General features: G+C 38.9%; 1 protein-coding gene across 2 annotated transcripts in view; it reads left to right on the forward strand.

The window, feature by feature from the left end:
* Positions 1-18,188, forward strand: part of DPH6 (diphthamine biosynthesis 6) — a 212,483-nt gene extending 194,295 nt beyond the window's left edge. For both annotated transcript variants that reach the window (XM_074585033.1, XM_074585031.1), the window contains exon 15: positions 17,871-18,188. In XM_074585033.1, the coding sequence (XP_074441134.1) occupies positions 17,871-17,986 (116 nt within the window). In that variant the 3' untranslated portion in view covers positions 17,987-18,188. The remainder of the gene's footprint in view (positions 1-17,870) is intronic.
* The last annotated feature ends 1,045 nt before the right edge of the window (positions 18,189-19,233 follow it).

A 19,233-nucleotide genomic window follows, 5' to 3' on the forward strand; every position in this document is an offset into this window, starting at 1 on the left:
CATCCATTTGACTACCTCATCTACACGCTACCCTTCAAATGTCGCCCCTAAGAACCACCACTGACATGCATATCCTTGGGCAGATTTAAATAGCTTCCTTTATTTTAATTAACCTGTCAGAGAAAGCTTCTTTGTTTTCAGCACTTAAAATTAAGCTTGGACTAAAGTCTAAATTTAGCCCCGCAGCCATGATAAATGTGAAGACCAATCACTTTTATAAGGGTTTTGAAATGCTCTCACGGTTGCAAAGATAAGAGGAAACGCAGACTACAAAGTAGCAGATCTAAGTAAGAAGCTTCCAGTTTATATTGTTGCTTTTCTGATTATAACTGCTTCTAAGTAGCTAATCTATTTCCTTTGAAACTTCTTCCAAACTAGAACCACTGAACGGCAAACTTCTGTATTCTGCAGCTTTTCAAAATTAAACTCTTCTGAGCAATGGGAGTGACAAGCCAAAGTTTACTAGACAAAGAGATTGTAATATATCTCTAAATAAAGTGTGTCTAAATCGTTCTGCTGTTACAAGTGTTACATTTTCGCTTTATTGTCTTTTATGAACATTGATTAAATTTCCACTTGAAGCTGGTGTTTTGAGACTGGAAAACCGTTCCTGAAGAATTTGGAGTAGGAAGGATTAGCTGCTCATTTCATGTAAGGGACTTTGCAATGGAGTTGTCTGCAGTAATAACTCAATTAACCAGAGGTCCATTTAAATTCTGTGTTGCTATTATAAACAAGAGTGACGCAATTCACAGTTGCCTGGAGATCTAGGATAAGATCAATTTTGTCTAACTGCCTAAAAGATGTTAACTGTTTTGTTTAACCTAGTGACCTACGTTCTTTATGTTGGGCGACAGACACCTCCAAGGGACCCTTCATCCTATAGTGTATTTTACAATGGGATTAATAATCTTTTGGAACAGAGGGCTGTTTTTCATTAGATGTCTAGCTTTTGAACTGTTAAATCACATGAGAATAATTCCATCCTAAATTTAAAACAAAATCTGTTCTTGGTGCAAACCAGTGGTTTTGAATTTGAATTTTCAGGTTTTAGAAATTACGTTTGTAACACTTGTGACTAATATTAATGAATCACTGTAAAGTCTTGTAAAGTAGTCCTCCTAGATGCAATCAAGTCAGAATTAGAACAGTAATTGTGAATAGTGTGAATTGTGCCGTTCCTTTCAATGGGCATATCATTTTGGTAGATCTGCGCTGAAATCTCAAGCTGTCACTATAGGTATCAGCCCTACTAACTGTTCCATGCCTGATTCTTTTAGAGAAAATCTCAGCTAGTAACTATTCTGCATCTCAAACAGCCATAGTGTTGTCTCTCTCATCTAGCTGCCACATTTCCCCAGCCATTCTCTGACTGCATGACAAAACTATATATATACATATATATATATATACAAAACAAATACCCAGGTCCTGAAAATGCGGTGGTAGTATAAATTATGTTAATTTTACACTTCACTTTTTTGTAGTATATCTGATTGCAATCTTTATTTTGCAAGGTAAAATAATATAATTCATTAAGGAGCTGCAGAATTCAAGGCTTAGAAAATATACTAAGTCTTGAGATAGCATGCCTGTACAATTGATTTGTAACTATTTAATTGAAAAAAAAATAATTCAGTCTAATCACTTTCAGCGCATGAGTTATATTCAGCCCGTAGAGTCCTTATTATTCATACACAGAGGGATGTGTCCAATGATTAAGACCCCAAGGATTTGGTTGATAGAATAATCTGCATTTCTAAAGAAAAAATAAGCAGTAGGGTATTTAATTCTTTAAAAGAAAAGTTGTGATGCATGTCAAAGCGTAACACTGACTCATAGTTTTAAAAACAGTATCTGCAACTTGCTTGTCCATTGGCTGGTTCACTTGTATATCTGTAATGTACAGTCTTGATCTAATAATTGCTAATTATGCAGTTGTTTATCAGCTCATTTGAAACATCCTGAAATTCAGTCTAGCTCAGCAAATTGCTGTGCTTAAGGCGTTTTTACGTTCTAGGAAATTATAATATCCCCAGAAGGCGAAGAATTAATAATAAAAATCCCCTTTTGTAAAAGATTATCATTGCGGAGCAAATGGAGCAGATCTTCCCTATCTTAGTGCATTTAATATTCTCATTTTTTCCTATGAAAGTTTGATGGAAAGACTATGTGGGGATCACTGTTTTATTAACTTGTTAAGAGACAAATTTACTGAACCAGTGCAGCATATTGATTTCAGTGTCTGCTGTATGGAAAAGCAGCCATAGTAATGGATGACTTCTAGACATTTCCATATGGAAACTAGCTCATTCTTCAGGCGTTTTGTGATCTTGATTTATCTGTTTAGGCTGGCATTAAGGAGTTAGTGATTAAAATTACAAGGATGCTTTCTTGTTTATTACTTAGAAGTTTTCCTGCCTTCCAAATAATTTCTTCCTAATACGCCCATCCTTATGGAATCCTTTGTAAAGGATTGCAGAAGCAAATCCACAGTTTGTCTCATTCTATTGAAAACAATGTTCTGGCCAGTAGATTTCAGGTTTGATAGGCAACAAACAGAAATTAGAACACTGCATGCAGCACATTTTTGATCAGTTATCAAACATAATTCAGCTGATCAAGCATGCAGCCATCTCTGGACTGGGGGAGCTTAATATAGTTCTTAAAATCTTCTAATACAGATGGCTTGATCTAATTATCTTTGTAGTTACAAACATACAAATGTAAATATCATTCCTAAGATATTCAATGAGGAGGAGAGAGGTAGCTGTCAAAATAACTTGAGTTGCTATGCTCTAGGTACTCAAGTCCATAAGCATACCTGTCTTACAAGTTTTATTTTTTGCTTTATTTTTTGGGGGAAAAAAAAATCTTGCTGCTTAGTCTAGGAGCCCAGTGCTGGTTTTATTTCCATTATTCATTTTGGCATTGCATGATTCAAGTATCAGATTAAAAAAAAAAGATCTCAGAGAGTATGGAGGTATCTGTGGTCCTTCACCCTACGAAGTGAGTGATCCTTGTAGGCAAGGGCTGAAATCATAGTGACACAATTCAGAAACTAATCTTTATATATCTGCACTCTTACCATATTTTTCGACAAATAGAAAAGTTTGTAAGTTTATTTCTCAGATGGCTACGTTGATCTCTCAGGAGTCACAAGCTGATTTCTACTAAGAAAACTTAATCATCTAGGTCAAGGTCCAAGCAACATTAAGACTACACGGTTAAGTGATTTACAGGAATTTATTATGAATTTTTGGGGGGCAAGCCATCAAAATATATTCTGGAGTTTTTTATCAAGCCTGGCCTTAGAAACTGAAACATTTTACCTCTGTAAGGTGCATGTGATGCCTTCTTTTCTATTAAAAGTCTTATCTTAGAGGAAAAGGGTTTCTATGATGCATTTTGTGCAGAAACGGTTTACTGCACTGGGTGACGAAGAACCTGTACCACAGCTGGTTGAAGTTTTTATCCTAAATTTCAAAAATATGAATAATTTCTCCAGAAAAAGAAATAAGTGTAGCATTTCCAAGTCAGTAAAATTTACTTCTGACATAAGTTCAGATCAATATTTATTATTTTTATGTATGTTATCAGGAACGGAGTTTTAGAAGTAGCAATCTTGTGTGTTCTTGTGGATATACAGTGACCTACTTTATACATGTGGACAGAACTGTGTCTGTAAAAGTGTGTAAAGTGGGTGTGTAATGTAAAACATAGTTTAAAAGAGTCTAATTGAGGGATGCATTGAAGCAGCATCTCTTACATAAGCTCTCAGATATACTAAGGCAGTAACAATTATTCATCAGTGCATCTCAAAGCATTTCACAAAGGCAGGAAAGTATTTTCTCTATTCTAAAAAATGGAAGTATGAAATTCAGAGATTGATTTTACAAAGCGTCAAGAGTTGCAGTTGCTCAGAAACACAAAAATCAGACACAAAGGTCCTGACTGAGACTTAAGGGGACACCTGTCTTTACAGCAGTGGGAGCCCTTGCAAAGAAGGCGTAGCTCTGTACGAGTTGTTGAAGCCAAAAGAAGTTGCCCAAGGACTGTCAGCAACTCGGTGTCAGAGCTGGCAATGGCATTTCTGCCCCTTGGCTCTTTATGCTGGGTCCTTTCCCTCGACCACCACTTCATTGACGGATTGACTGAAGTGTGAAATTGTCGCTGTTTTCCCCCTATCAACATTAAAATAACAGGTAAGGAGAACTGAATATGAAGAGGTGGTTCATTTGAGGAGCACTGACAAGATGCGCTGTACGCAAGTGAGCCAGCAGTGCTTTATGACACGTTCAGAACTTGGAGACTGAATTACAGTTTCAGTAATCATCAGTTCCCCTTCTTCTCTGTCATTTCTTTGTTTAATATATTGCATGGAAGAGACTTATGGTACAAGTTTTATAAGCTTGTAATAAAAATATAACAACTGTTGTATTAAATTATTTAAGTTGTAAACCATTGTAAAAAGCAGAAAAAGTTATATCGACATGGAGCCAGAAAAAAATATTATGATGGAGTATAAAATATACTGTGCTGATTACTACAGAATTTTTGCCCAGTTTAGCATATTGTAAATCTTCGGTTGGCCTTAAGAATGAAACTGCGAGTAGATTTTTCTAAAGGATTGTGGCAAGTGGTTTAAGAAAAATGAAGCTAAAATCAGATTTATAATTTAAAAACAAATCAGCAAAAATGTGACAGCAAACAAAAAAATATCTAAAAGGTCAGAGGAGAGAAGCGTGGTGGCAAAGCGAAGGATCAATGAACTTAAAAATTCTAGATTTCCCCTGAGAGAAAGCTAGAATTCTGGAGGAATAAATAACCAACTTTTATATTTTAAGCAAGTAGATTATTATTTTATTCTTTTGTGCTATGCTTTACTAAAAAGAGATGTGCCAATAACTTTGCATCTGGCAGTATTGATGTTAGTAGCATTAGAAGATGGTAGATTTACCTAAATTAGTTGCTAAAATTACAATCGGAAACATTTGCAGGAGGACACAAATACATTTAGCAGGAAGTTCTGACCATACGTTATAAGATCTAGTTAGTTTTCCGTTCTTCGGCCTCTTTGCTCTTGGTAAGTCAACAATGAAACTGATTAGATGACGATGATGATATAATAATAATAATAATAATTTTAAAAAAGCAACAACCTTTAGCATCTTCATGTTTTACCTTTCTGTCTTACCGGATTTTTTAGAGCTTTAATGACCCCAAGTGTTCTTGTGGCAGGTTGTAGAGGAGTTTTCTTTGCCCTGCAAAGTGATTTGGCAAAAATTCAGCTAGGCTGAGCATATTTTGTTGCCTTCCTTTCTATCAACATGTGCTTTCTGCAAAGGAGAAAAAGAGGTGATGGCCTGATTCTAATGAATCTTCCTAGCAGTGGTGTAATTGAAAAACTACCTTGAAAGAGAAGCCTTTTTAAAAAAGAACCCACCTACTCATCCAGCCAATGTAGCGTAGAAAATACTGGTAAGACCACTCCGGTGATGATGTTCCAGGAGAAGAGTGTCTCTCTGTGAACAGATGTTGATGGCCTGTCCTTCTCACTACCCTGTTCTGCAAAGCAGTGGGTATGATAGTCCCTGACAAGTTAAGGCCCATGGCATAAAGTATCAGTGTTGACCAAAGAGAGGGCTGTGTGGGCATCTTTGCTTTCCTTTAAAACTGACATCTCTTCTTGAAGAATTTATTTCCCTCTAGCGGTACTGCAGCATTGTTAAAACCAGATCTCATACCACAGATCACATCCTCAGAACAGAAGGAGGCACAAGGATAAATCAAAAGCATGTTTCGCTGTGCCTTATAGGTTGGCCTTCTGTTTGTGGGAAAGATAAAGGTCACCCTTCCATCACTCGCACTTCATATTTGTTAAAAGTGGTTAAAGCATCACATCCGTTTTCCTTCTGAGCATTTTCAGTTTCGTTAATCCAGTATCTCTTTGAGCTGATGTAGTTTTTGGTGGAGATGTGGCTTAAGGCTCCAGAAGTAGCAATTCCTGTTGAAAGAGCCAGTGTTCAAGCAGAGGAGCCATCAGTGCTGCTGACTGGCTGGTCACCTGTGGGTGCTGGCCCAGCTGGGGGGTCTGGAGACTGGCCCACCTGGGGGAACCTGTAACCCCTAAGCAACAGGAAGATGCGGGCAGCTTTTTCACTTGCTGCTGGGCTGCGCTCTGCACTGTGCCTGTCACCCACGTGGCTATAAATCACAGAATCTACAAGAGTCATGGAAGGCAGTGCAATTTGTATCATTCCAAAAGGCCTTCCCCAGAGGCTTTCTTAAAAACAGGTGTTTGGGCCCGTGTATTTTGGTGATGAAATGTTCTTCTTTTTTTAATATATTTGTCTAATAATTTAACTTTGTTGCAGCCTTTTGTGATACGCCGTGGTATAAAATATGCAGTAATGTTTATTAAGCAATCATAAGACAGTCAGGTGTATAGCCCCTTGACAGTTATGACAGACTATTTTGGCATAAAGCCCACAAATGATTTTCAAGTAACCTGTAAACCAGCCCAGCTGTTGATATTGGTGGAAGAACGGTAGAGGCCTTCCAGCAGCGAAGCCGTTTGACCACAGAGCAGGCGGAAAACGTGCAGTTTCTGGGACTGTGATTTTTAACTTCCAGAGATCCAAACGCAGTGCGAGCAAAAGGACGACTCCGTTCTTGGCCACTGTATTGTTGTTTGTAAGCGTGCTCACTGCGGTGTGCTCTCGAGAGGAAGATGAGGTGGGTCAGAATTTGGGGTCAGTTGTTGGCTTTTCCACAAGTTACCTTAACAAATTGTATAATTTTGGCACTATGACTCAGTTCCTACCCGTGCTACTTTCCTTTTTCAGGTCTGTGTGGTTTTTGTGTTGATGGTAAATTCTTTGTGGTAGACCTTCTCTGTTATTTAGTGTTTATTCAGTGCCTGATAAAATGACACGTAAGTCTTGCTGAAGGCTTTTATAAATTATGCTGTTAATAACTTCAAGGTAGAGAAAAAATGACTTGCAGCTCACATCACTATGTGGCCAAGTTTCAGACCCTTTCTCTTTCATTTTGCTGTCGGTTGACACAGTTGAATGACTCTCCCAGTCTCCTGTTCCCAAATCTGTAACAAACTATGAGCTCGCGTTACACAGGAAGCACTAGCACCGAGATTTATTTGTCATCCTTGGAGGCCATGAAGAGGAATAAAAGACTTTCATCTCTCTCCTTTTCTTCCTTGACTGTGGGGAATAAGAGGGTACTGATATCTTGGGTCTCTGCCATACAGGATAAAAATCCAATTAATGTAAATCTGCCAGATGAAGGGGAGGTAGTTGTGTGGCTATCAAGAGCCCACAGACTGCTGGGTGGATCATCAGCAACCTCCAGCAGCATGATTTCCCCATTAAAACAAGCTGGGTTTTGTTCCACCTCTACATACTGGTCTACCCTTCTTTTTAGCTTGCTCCAGCTAATTTTGCAGAAGCTGTCAGATGCAGCAGTAATGAAATTTTAGTCATTTGTAGACTCACTCTAGGATTAAATCGGTGACCTCAGGACAAAAGGCAGTGAATGCCACGGCCACTCTTTGTTACCTCTTCCAGGCAGCTTTGATTACTCTGTGCTGTGAAGCCAGACCTGGATCAATATGAATGATCTTCATCGACCTAATAATGTATTTAACATGTTCGGTGCACTTTTATCTGGTTTTGTTACAATAAGTTGTTTACATTAGTGCAGCAGATTGATTTAAAGTTTCAGAGCTCTTTACAATGGTAAACATCTAGAAATAACCTCATTAGTTTGCACGTGATACTATATATAAATATGTAATCTACTGTGCAAGCTCCTTGGCAGGTGTAAATTAGCATAGCTACAATTTACAGAAGTTGAGAATCTGGCCTAGAAGCTGAAAACAGTTATTCCATCAATATTATTTTAAATGGTCATGGCTTAACTTGACATGAAGCAAGGACCGTACGATCTTCTCCATACCCAGTCTAAAGATGCTTAGCACAAAGTCTTCTAGAAACCTTTTCTGTTATTTGTAGACTAAATTCTCCCACCAGCAGATGTATGTGGTGTCTACTGATTATATAAACATCTCTTCGTGGTCAGGCCTTTTGGATGCACTATGTCCAATCAGATATTTCTTAAACCCATCGGTATTAGAGACTACTTAGCAGCCTTGAATAAAGGAACAAACATGGAAGCTGTACCAAACATATCGTTTAAGGATGTCAAAGCACTTAACAAACATTGTTACAACTGAGTCCATGTGTACCCACTGAAGGACATATTTGCTTCAGTATGTCTCATGACAGCTTCTTAAAAAATATACTTAAGTGAATTTAACACTTGTGAAAGGTGCCAGATTGACAGGCCCTGGAGATAAAAGTTCTTGGATTACCAGCAGGCACAGCCGAGCTTCCCACACACACTGCCCCACCAGTGTCCCCAACCCTACCTGGAAGGCGCAGCGACCAACTGTCCTACAGCTTGCAAATCTGCGCCATCTCCTGCTCTTGGACTATGGGCCAAGAGTCAGTAGCTGTAATGTGACCTAAAGGGGAAAAAGCAAGTTCCATAATTACTGCACAGGTGCTGTTGCAGTTGATCATTTTCACACCAAGTATTCAATTAATCTGGAAAAAAAAAAAAAAAAGAAAGTGCACATTTATCTGATTTCGCATACAACAAAAAACGTGTGTGTGAGCTTCTCGTGAATCCTGCGGTTTCATCTGTCCGCATGGGCACATTCAGATGAATATATGAGCAAACAAGTGCTTGCACATACTGTGAAGTGCATTCTTAGATGCCTCTTGAAAAAAGGGTCCTTAGTGTTTCATATGTTTGTAATAATCTGTCTCCATTCATAACTCATCCCTGCTCGGTGTCATCCCAGCCCATCCTCCCCAGAGGATTTGAACGCAGCTGGCACACAAGTTCAATAACCATCCGCCCCTTAAAGAGATTGGGTCGTTACGGGCTTGAAAGATAGCACACAGGGAAAACAGGCTCGTGATCTCTGCACTCGTGTCATGGTTTTAGAAAAAGCACAAGTTCTTCCCTGAGCGATGGTACTCAGAAAGTTCAGTCCTCTGTTCCCTTTGAAATTATATTTAGACCTCACTGTGAGCACTGGAAGGGCATGCTTAAGTGTTTCTTTATTTAGTGCAGAAGGTTAATGGCATTTTAAACAAAAGTGCACATTTATAACCTTGTATAGGCCGATTCTCAACCTGTATGTAGGACATGCCTAAAAACAGAACACTGGAAAACGCAAAGTGATGAGTTTTCATGCTCTGCTATTTTCTAAGCTATAGCCAGCAGCTTGACAGAATTATTATGGAAGCTAAACCTTAATTCTTTCTACTGAGAAACAGCCATAACTAATGCATAGAAGAGCTCAACAACATTTGTTTGTCTTTAAAGGAGTCACATTTCTTTCTGCAACTTGCTGTTGATGTGCATGATAACATACTTCTATCCAGAGACAGTTAGGTGGCCTGTAGTTGTCTTAGGGATGACATTTGGGATTGAAATTGTAATTCTTATAAATATCAGCATAAAACCTTATTTGATGATCGTTCCCTGATTGTCTTACCTCCTCAGCATTCCTGGTGCATCTGTCGCACTGTACAGCTTTAGGAAGAGTTCATACCAGCTTTCCAACTAAGCTGAAGTTTAGGTTTCAAAATCTGGGAGGAAGTTCAGGAGAGAATGTGTACTTGGGAGAGGATTTTTTAAGACGGCAGTATCCATGAACTCTGCTTGAATACCTTACCTCATTCAGCCGCAGTTCTCCTGTGTGGGCTGTCTGACGGAAAACAGAAATGGACCGTTTTAGGTCATCTTCTTCACAGGCTTGTTCTCTTTAGTCCATGGTTTCTTGTTTTGGTTAGCCTAGTTTCAAATATTCAATGTAGCTGAGTCAGGTTGTGTTTGGGGCTGGGGTTTTTTTGTCTGCATGTATTTGCACGGTACCCCAACAGTGTTTTCATCTCATTCATTTTATTACGCAGTTCCTCATTTTAACTATATCATGTTATAAATTCCGCTTCAATCTGCTACTTACTAGCTGCAAGTACTACTAAGTCTTTTTTCATCAAGCACCTTTTTAAGATTTTTTTGAGCTAGTAGTTGGCCTTTTGCTTGCAGAAAGGCAAAAGCCTTTTCTTGTCTGCACTAAGAGGGGAGGAGGAGAATGCCAGGGACCTTCTTTTACAGAATGATAATACTCCACTCACAGAAAAAGAGCAGAGGAAGGGAAATAAATGTTTACCTGGTTTTCCTAATATAAGGAATATATTTCCTAATATATTTTCCTAATTTTGTATAGTTTTCCTAATATATAAGTATAGTATACTTGGGCACCACTGAAAACATTATTTAGAAGCAAAGGCTTCCTAAAATTTACCTACCCCAATCTGAAGCTCTGCGGATGCGTCTCAGTTCATTAGTTTGAAAACTCTTTATAGATGTGAAGTATTATTTTTAATTTTGTTTAGGAAAGGACAGAAATTAGAATTCCATATTAGGGAAGGAAAGGAGAGAGGCTCTTTCATGACTGAGTTAAACAGAAGGCTTCAGAAGAATAGAAGGGGGTTGGTTCGTTCCCATCTTCATGTAACTTGAATTACAGGGTTTAGTAAGTGAAACGGATCATAAGCTAAACCCTGCAGAGTCCAGAAAGCTCTAATTAACGCCCACAGCGAGTAACTTTTCTGAAATTGGTCTTTAATCAAACTTTGCTCTGAAAACAAAACAAGGTATCGTGGCAGCTTGATAAAAGAGATGCATTGCTAAGGCTGACAGGCCCACAATCAAAACAGCACTAAAAATAACTGTTTTGTCTACTAATTTTCTTTCAGATGCTAAAAAAATGCATTAGCTACAGTCCAAAAAAACTTCCATGGTTACTGAGCCAAGTGACTCAGCTCTAGAAAAGTGAGGTTCCTATAAATGTTAATGCCCTCCCTGATTATGAGTGAGCCCTCTTTCCTTCCCACACCCTCCCGTCGAAGCAGAGGAACAGCAGAGAGGTTGGTGAGGCTGGGAGGGGAAGAGGCAACTTCTTCAGAGATTCCTTCAGAGCTGGTCATTTGAGGCCAGCTGCCCCTCTCCTCTTGCTGCTGGTGGCGCAGAGTGCAGGCACCCTCATTGACTAACAAGTTTGCATTAAGATAAGCCAATCACTCATCTTTCTTGTGTCTCCCATGAACAGTAAGGTCCATGGCTGCCGCCTTGCACACTCGCAACTTCTCCTCGCTGATTCTGAGAGCAGGAGTTATCAGTAAGTCATGCAGGGAAACACAGCTCGTTTTCCTCTTCCTCTGCGCAGCTGTAGAAAGAGTTGCTCAGACTCCTGTGGGTACCCATCCAAGTCTACAGCAACTTTTATTATGTTTTCACCACATCCTGTGTAAAAACATTGCTACAACTGGTTTTTTCAGGTTTGGGGTAGATTCCAAAGGGACAAGAAGTTCACTGCACAAACAGGATTAGCAGTAAAATATAATAAAACTATAGTCTTCTCTTGACAGTGGATTTTTGTCTCAGTACAAGAAAGACATGGACCTGTTGGAGCAGGTCCAGGGGACAGCCACAAAAATGATGAGAGGGTGGAACACCTCTCCTATGAGGACAGGCTGAGAGACTTGGCATTGTTCATCCTGGAGAACAGAAGGCTCCAGGGAGACCTTATTGCAGCCCTTCAGTACTTAAAGGGGGCCTACAGAAAGACAGGGACAGAATTTTTAGTAGGGCCTGTTGTGATAGGACAAGGGGTAATGGATTTAAAGTAAAAGAGGGTAGATTCAGACTAGATACAAGAAAGACATTTTTCATGATGAGGGTGAAACACTGGAAGAGGTTGCCCAGAGAGGTGGTAGATGCTCTATCCCTGGAAACATTCAAGGTCAGGTTGGATGGGGCTCTGAGAAACCTGATGTAGTTGAAGACGTCGCTGCTCTTTGCAGAGCTCTTTGCAACCTCCCAACCCTTCAACCCAAACTATTCTATGATTCTGTGGTTTCATTTGGTGAATGGTCCGCTGGTGAAGTGTTACCCTGTTTTGTATGTATCTATGTCTACAACTCAGTATTTTATGACCAAAATGGCAGTGTCCTATCAGTCTGGATCCTAATAATCATATCCTTCACAGAAGAGGTTGCAATCATCTGAAATGGTTCTTTGGTATTAGGGACAAGCTGAAAGAGGATGGCTAACATGGGCTTCAGTGCTTCCAGTCCAGCGTGTATTTTCATCTGTTACATGATCACTTGAAAAAGACACTTTCATTCTTACAACTAAGACTAGTTTGGTGCGAGAAGCAAGAAGCCCTTCAGTATAGATGGGTCCGTAAATGCAAGACAAATTGAAATAAGATGTGGAGAATCATTTTTATGAAAGGATTTTTTGCAAATACAGACTTGTACAGGTCTGAGTGGCTGTTCTGGCATCTCACCAGGCATGTGTTTGCAGAGACTTGAGTTCCGAATGCAACTGCAGCTCCCTCTGTAATTTCTTTCTTTTTCTTTTTTTAATTTTGGGGTAAGTATACTTTACAAATAGACCTGAAGTGGTAAATTTGGAGGTTTTTTGAAGTCTAAATTATGCCAGTTACTTTTTAATTTTTCTGTTTCTGTTATTATGTGTTTACTATGCAACAGGAAACTTCATTCATCAATTGTTGACTTCGAAAGAAGGGAGAGAAATCTAGACACAGCTTAAGAAATCAGCAGATTAGATTTTGAAAGTTACGTAGTAAAGAACACAAATTCTTTTAATGTCATGGTTTCAAAGACTGGCTTAGGTAATCACAGGTTTAAAGCAGTTTCGTAGCCTTATCCAAATTCATATTGGCCATTTGTCTCATGTATCATGGCAGCAGACTTCCCCTGCCATTCAAAGCAGCAGCTTAACTCGTATTCAGACAAATATCCCAGGCCAAAGTGATGGAAGTGCATCATCAGTATTGCACGAAGGACTTTGCATCATCTTTAGAGCTGTGCCTAATCTGGGCTGCCCAAAGGTGCCAGGGAACTCTCCTTTTTACCAGTCCTTAACAAAACTCAGTTACACCCTGATCATCATTAAAAGTATGCAGATCATCAGTATCCTGATATTACAAATAACTAGCCAAAATCAGACTGTAACTCACTCGAAACCAGAAGGACCGAGGGAAATTAGTGTAATAACCAGGGTAAATAATCAGGAGTGGTTGGCTTCCAAAGCAAGTTCCATTTCCATCCTCCTAAGTTCAGTTATTGTTTATTTCCCTCTTTTTGTGCATATGAATGTTTCCCACTTGAAAAAAAAAAAAAATCAAGACTGACTTAGAATTTTATAATTTTGGAAGAAATTTATAAAAGCATTAAGTAACATATATTTGGCCAGTTTTCCCTGAAACTGGTAGAGTAAGTATTTTTGAAGATCTAGCTGATATGTTTTCAAAATGGAAACACAATTTATTTACAGGATGTTATTTACAAGATGTTGCCTCCATTTTTGCTGTGGGCAGAGCAATTTTGAAAACATGGTCCCTTAACAGGGAAATGACCAACGTGAAATAATGTCATCAAGAATAGTAAAGAAATCCACAAGGCAGCATATGAAAAGCCAAGTGTTGGACTATGCAAAATGTCCACGTTATTGTCATTTCAAATCTCCACAGCTGCAACAAAAAATCAGCACAAAATAATATTTTGTAAAGTGTCTCGCTTTTATATTCCAGCAGTGTACTTTTGTTTACTTTGGCTTATTTTGGACAGGAAGGTATTAACTAAAATTAAGCAAGCCAGTTGCACCATTTGTTTTAAAATCTTATATTCCGCTATGTCATTTCATATTATCTTAAGTAAAAGTATGGGAAAAATCTTGAACTCATTTCTCTGGCACATAAGCCTCATAAACAGCAGTAAAACCAGATAATTTTTTAAAAAGCACATTTTCCTTCCTTGCTGTGGTTGTAAACCACATTGACAGTCAGCTGGATGTTTAAAAAAGGCAGGGAGGGCCTCCAGTTCCTCATGTTTCACCTTTTCATTGCTCTGCCTGATCATTTAAGGCAGAGGCTTGTTCCAGACAGCTTTAATTAAACTACGCTGTGAAACTGTATATAGATCAATGGAAATGATCCATAACAAGAGGCTAATCATGTATTTAACAGCGTTCAGTCCAGTTCAATCACCTTCTACCATTTCTGCGGCTTTACCTTCATGTGGCAAAGCCTTGAATGTGTATATGTATTTTTTAATCCATCTCATTAGTGACCATATGCTTTGGCTTCAAGGGAGACAAGAACTGTCTGCAATCTGCCAGGGATTTAGGGACATCAATAATTTGTGAATAGTCATGTTGGTACTGGTCGAAGGGTTAAGTGTTCTGCACACCAGGGGCACATCTTCTGGGACTGGAACTCGTAGTCTGTTAGGAACCTGATCCCCTGTGACGCATCTTTTCAAAGTACACGCTGCACGTCAGATCTCCGCAGCTGAAGCGATGGAGCTTTATTAGCTCAGGGATTTAAGAACCTGCTCTAAGCAATGTAACAGTATCTTTTGGTTAAAAAGTGAAGGAAAGATAGCAGTTGTAATATGAAAGTGATTTTTTATGTACTGGGCTAAATGTGATCTTCCTTTTTGTTACCATTTTCCTTTTCAATATGAGCTATTAGATTACTCCTCGCCTGCACATAGCCAGTGAAGCAATAACGGCAGCAATAATGGGGACCTGATTTTGGAAACATAAGCGGATTCTGTGGCCTCACCTCATACTGCCTAAATCCTGCTGAAGCCAATGACAGCACAGATGCAAAAATCATCTTCCTAATCATTCGGAATGACCCTTTCGGGGCTCCTAGGACATTGTTTCATCTACTTAGTGTGAAAAGCACCTTTAAAAAAAAATAGCTTACGGTGTTAGATTGTGCCGTGGTGTATGGAAGGGCTGCTCAGTCAGTGTGAGAGAGCATCAAACTATTGATCTCAGTGTCCTGTCCTTACAGAGGAATGGCAGAAATAGATTGTAATGCCAGAATTCTTGGTGAGAGAGGGAAAGACTTTGAATTATTTTTGTTCCTTTTAAGTTTTGGTTATGTCCATATCCCTCGACTATACCCAGGTCAATAGAAGAATGCACAGCAGTGCAGAAAGAAGCTCCGTATGGAACCTGTGCCTGAACTTGTGCTGATCAGTTGGGAGTAGCAGGGATCCATCCTCGCCTGCTTTTGGCAAATTTCTTGTAGTAATAATAAATAATGCTGACAGTCCCAGGAAATGCAATTAAAACACGCACAATACACACTACTTGTTTGCTGCTTGCTACTCAGCTGCTTTTGTTTGTACTTAATAAACATCTTGTATCAGGGCAGATTAAATAACTTTAAGACCAGTGTCAATCGTATATATCTCCTGTTAAAGCTCCAGTAAGCGCAGTCACTGTAACCCTCTGTCCTTTCCTTCTTTTCACGTTTAAGATCAACTTTTATAAGTATGGCATGCAACTGAGCAAACATTTCCATAAGTGACATAAAGGAAACAAATTTTTGAAATACTTGTATTGGAACAGCGTTACATACTGCAGAAAACACTCATACTCATGACTGAGGCTCTTATTTATCTAAAAGCATAATTCGCATGTCTGAAAAAAATATAGATTGTGTCGTTATTAGTGTCACATCATTAAAAATATACAACGAGTATGGGAGGATTTAGAGTAACATTATAGCAGGTAAAATATACAGCTGTCAATTTTTGGATTGTGTCAGCTACGATTACGTAGGCTGACACAGATTTACTAATTCTGCGTTGTCTTCTCTGGGGCCTTAGAGGACAATTTTACTGTTTTAGAATACCCAGTCTCCTCTTTTCAGGGGAAATTTGCATGAGCAGACTTTTATCCAGAATTTTTAAATGTATAAAGATACACAGTAAGGTAGAATCTTTTCATATCAATCTATTTGATTTATAAGTATAATAAAACATTTAGAGGCGTATGTCCCAGATTTTCATCCACGTTTCAATTCCACGTGTAGGCTTTGCTGCAGCAGTTTGCACTTGCAGTAGAAAAGGGGGGGGGTCTTTTGGAAAGGTGGCTCGCTCTGACTGGCAACAAAGTCCACTAGGACCTGTTCAAATGTAAATATTTATGGCTATTTTGGCCACCTCAAAAAAACAAAAGAATGGAGTTTTATTTCCAGATACCTCACTTTCAGATTCTCCCTTTGAAAGTAATACCTGGTTTTATTATGGTAGCTTATAGCACCGTTTCGCAGTTTTTAAGCCTGTGAAAAAAAGTTAAAGACTAAAATTATATTTTCACAATTTTAATTGAGGAAAAAAAGGAAATGTAATTTTAATAGGGTGGAATTAGTGATTTCTGACATGGCTTGCCTTTACCCACTTCCACTTAACGCCTTCTGAGCAAGCATAGCTGTAAAGTTTTCTGAAGTCAACGTTTAGAATGAAAATGTTAGCTGATGCTTAATTATCGGGTCACTGGTGAATATCGGTAATATGTAGACTGAGTCCCTTTTTAAACACAACACGAAGAAGTCCTTCGACTTTTGAGGTGACTGTCGATCTCTGGCTCGCCCTTGTCTCTTTTCACCTCTAATGTCAATGATGTTAACACAAAAGGAAGTCAGAAGAATTTCAGAAGGCTGGTACTGTCTTTGCAATATTTTGTAGTTAGCATTGCCATTATTACATTAATTTATGCTACTGCTGCCAGGTAACGAGAGAAGAGTTTTGGCTTCAGTGAATACAATTGCAAAACTCCTGTTTTATCCTGGCTGAGGTGACACTTTGACTGAACTGCCTGTTCACAGTTTCACAGGCAGTCATGCCAAAAAAGAAAGCTCTGCCAGTCTTCAAGTTCTGCCCTCTTTACACCCTCTCTAGCCAAGATTGCTTAGTGTTATAAAGAATTGCCACAATCACAGAAGCTGCAGACAGAAATAACTTATTGAAAACAAAATCTATGCAGGCCCATACCTTACCATTAGGAAACTGTCTTTTGGCGGGTCATCTGGAGGGTTTTCAGTAGTTTTTAAGGGTTCCATGTGGCTGGATTTCTAGCACGTCCACTGAGGCTGCAACACGACCGGAAATGTCTTGATGCCGAGTTCAGATTTTCCATTCTTTAGTTTTTGCCCATATTCTCCTAATTAGATCTTCTCCGTTACTGGTTCTGTCCCCACAATGGACTTCAAATTTACAAACTTGTGTCACATACCAGTCCCTTTACAGCTCTTTATAACTAGATTCTATATTTTGATCAGTTTGAATCTCTCTATAATCCAAGACATGCAGTCATACATGTTGCCATCCCTCAACTTCCTCCATTATATCTTCACCGTGACATACTTTCATTGATTTCAAATGGAAATCATGTTCATAATGTTTTTTAAAATGGCCTACTTTAACTTTTAGTAGATCGATGCACCACAGTGGGACTTGAGAGCAGAATTTCATTTATAGACAACTAAGTGCTTATCATCTAAATATCAAAAATTACGAAGAACTGAATTTCAACTGGCCTTTAGTTATTTTTACTACCTGCACTTATTTTCAGCTTGCTATATCGGTACTCATCAGACCACTCACTCCCTCAAGGTTGAGAAAGATGCTTTTAACCGTTTTGCTGAATTATGGCCTTAGGCAACATGTAAAGTTAATCTCAAATTAGTTGACGAGGAGGTGGGAGATGGTGATTCTTCCTTCTATATAAAGTGAAAACTCAAGAGTTGCATTTCACGTCCATTTGTTAATTGCTACTCCACAATAATTTTCAAAAACGTATTTTGAAATCATTTTTAAGACATAGGACAGAGTGGAAGATGATTCAAAGAGGATTCATTAATTGTTTTTTTTCTGTTTTAGGACTGCAAGAATACCTGGAAAAATATTTGGGCAAGAAGACCCCAGCTCTGATTTTAGTACCTGTGGTGGGTTTACCTGGCAAGGAAGTTATTCATATAACATGCTGGCTAAGCTAGCAGTTTAGAAGAGATGAATTGACATCAAAATACACATTCCATCCCGGAAAGAACAAAGAAAGGAACCGATCATAACTGTGTTGGATACTTTCATTAAACAATATTGTTTGATTTAAGCAAAGTCATATTTCGCTTGTTAATGATGCCTCATGATATGTGACAGAGTCAGCTTTGTATGAACAATAAAGGTTTCTTTTCAAAATATTGTGCTTTTTTCTCACTTATTTTTAGATACATTCTGGCAATAGCAGGTGGCTCTTGGGAGATGTCAGTTGCTCTGATCACATCAGTTCTTTTGTTTGATATATTTAGGCCTGGGTACAATATACTGATTATAACTTCAGATCTTTTGTATGGAGGTGAACTCAGAACATTAGCTCCAGTGCTGTTTTAAAGACTTGATTCCTTTCAATTCTTACGTTGAATTTCCTGACTTCAGGCCAACTCATGAAGACTTTATGTGTGGCCAGATTTTAACCCTTATGTTGCACCGGGGAAGAATTATTCAGAGGGGTATTCAGGATGCACGTTTTGCCAAAGTGAATAATGGAGATGATGGCCAGACTGCAGGATTTGCCATCCTGCTTTCTGAGGCAATAGCGGGCATCCTTGTGCTTTACATCTGGTAGGCAGCTCTTATTAAAGAGCTACCAGTATTCCCCAGGGCTTCAGTCCTCTCCAGAAAATCAACAGGAGTTTTACCACTGCTTTCATTAAAACAGGCTCAGACACATAGGTGAAGCTCCTATTGATTTCATTGCAACTGCTATTTTACTCATAAGGTGATATAAGATCAGTATAGGAGAGAAAGCCTTTTGGACATTGCTCGAGGCAGTAAGGCAGTATAGAGAAATCTTATTTTCAGACAAAGGCTATAAAATTAAACCTTCAAAAAAGAGTATCAAACCTTTGCCTATGTTCTACATCAATATATTCTCATTGCTCCTCTTGAGCTACATGACTCCAGTCGTCCTTCAGCATGTATCTGAGACAACTCCGCAGAAGTCAACTGCGTGGCAGGGAGTTTACCTTGGGGTGACCAAGAGGTGGACTTAGCGCTCCAGCTTCATTTTCTTACCCGCTGTCAGATACGCACTCGGCAGCAGCCGATATGAAGCCAGTGACTAAAGATACGAGGATCTTCCTCTATTAGATGCTTTGCATGTCCAGCATATTATGCTGTTCATTCCTTGAAAATCAAAACTGTAAAATGCCATTGTTCCTTACCGTTACAGCAAGTAATATAG

Source organism: Larus michahellis, chromosome 4 (genome assembly GCF_964199755.1).
Source record: "Larus michahellis chromosome 4, bLarMic1.1, whole genome shotgun sequence".
Taxonomy (NCBI): domain Eukaryota; kingdom Metazoa; phylum Chordata; class Aves; order Charadriiformes; family Laridae; genus Larus; species Larus michahellis.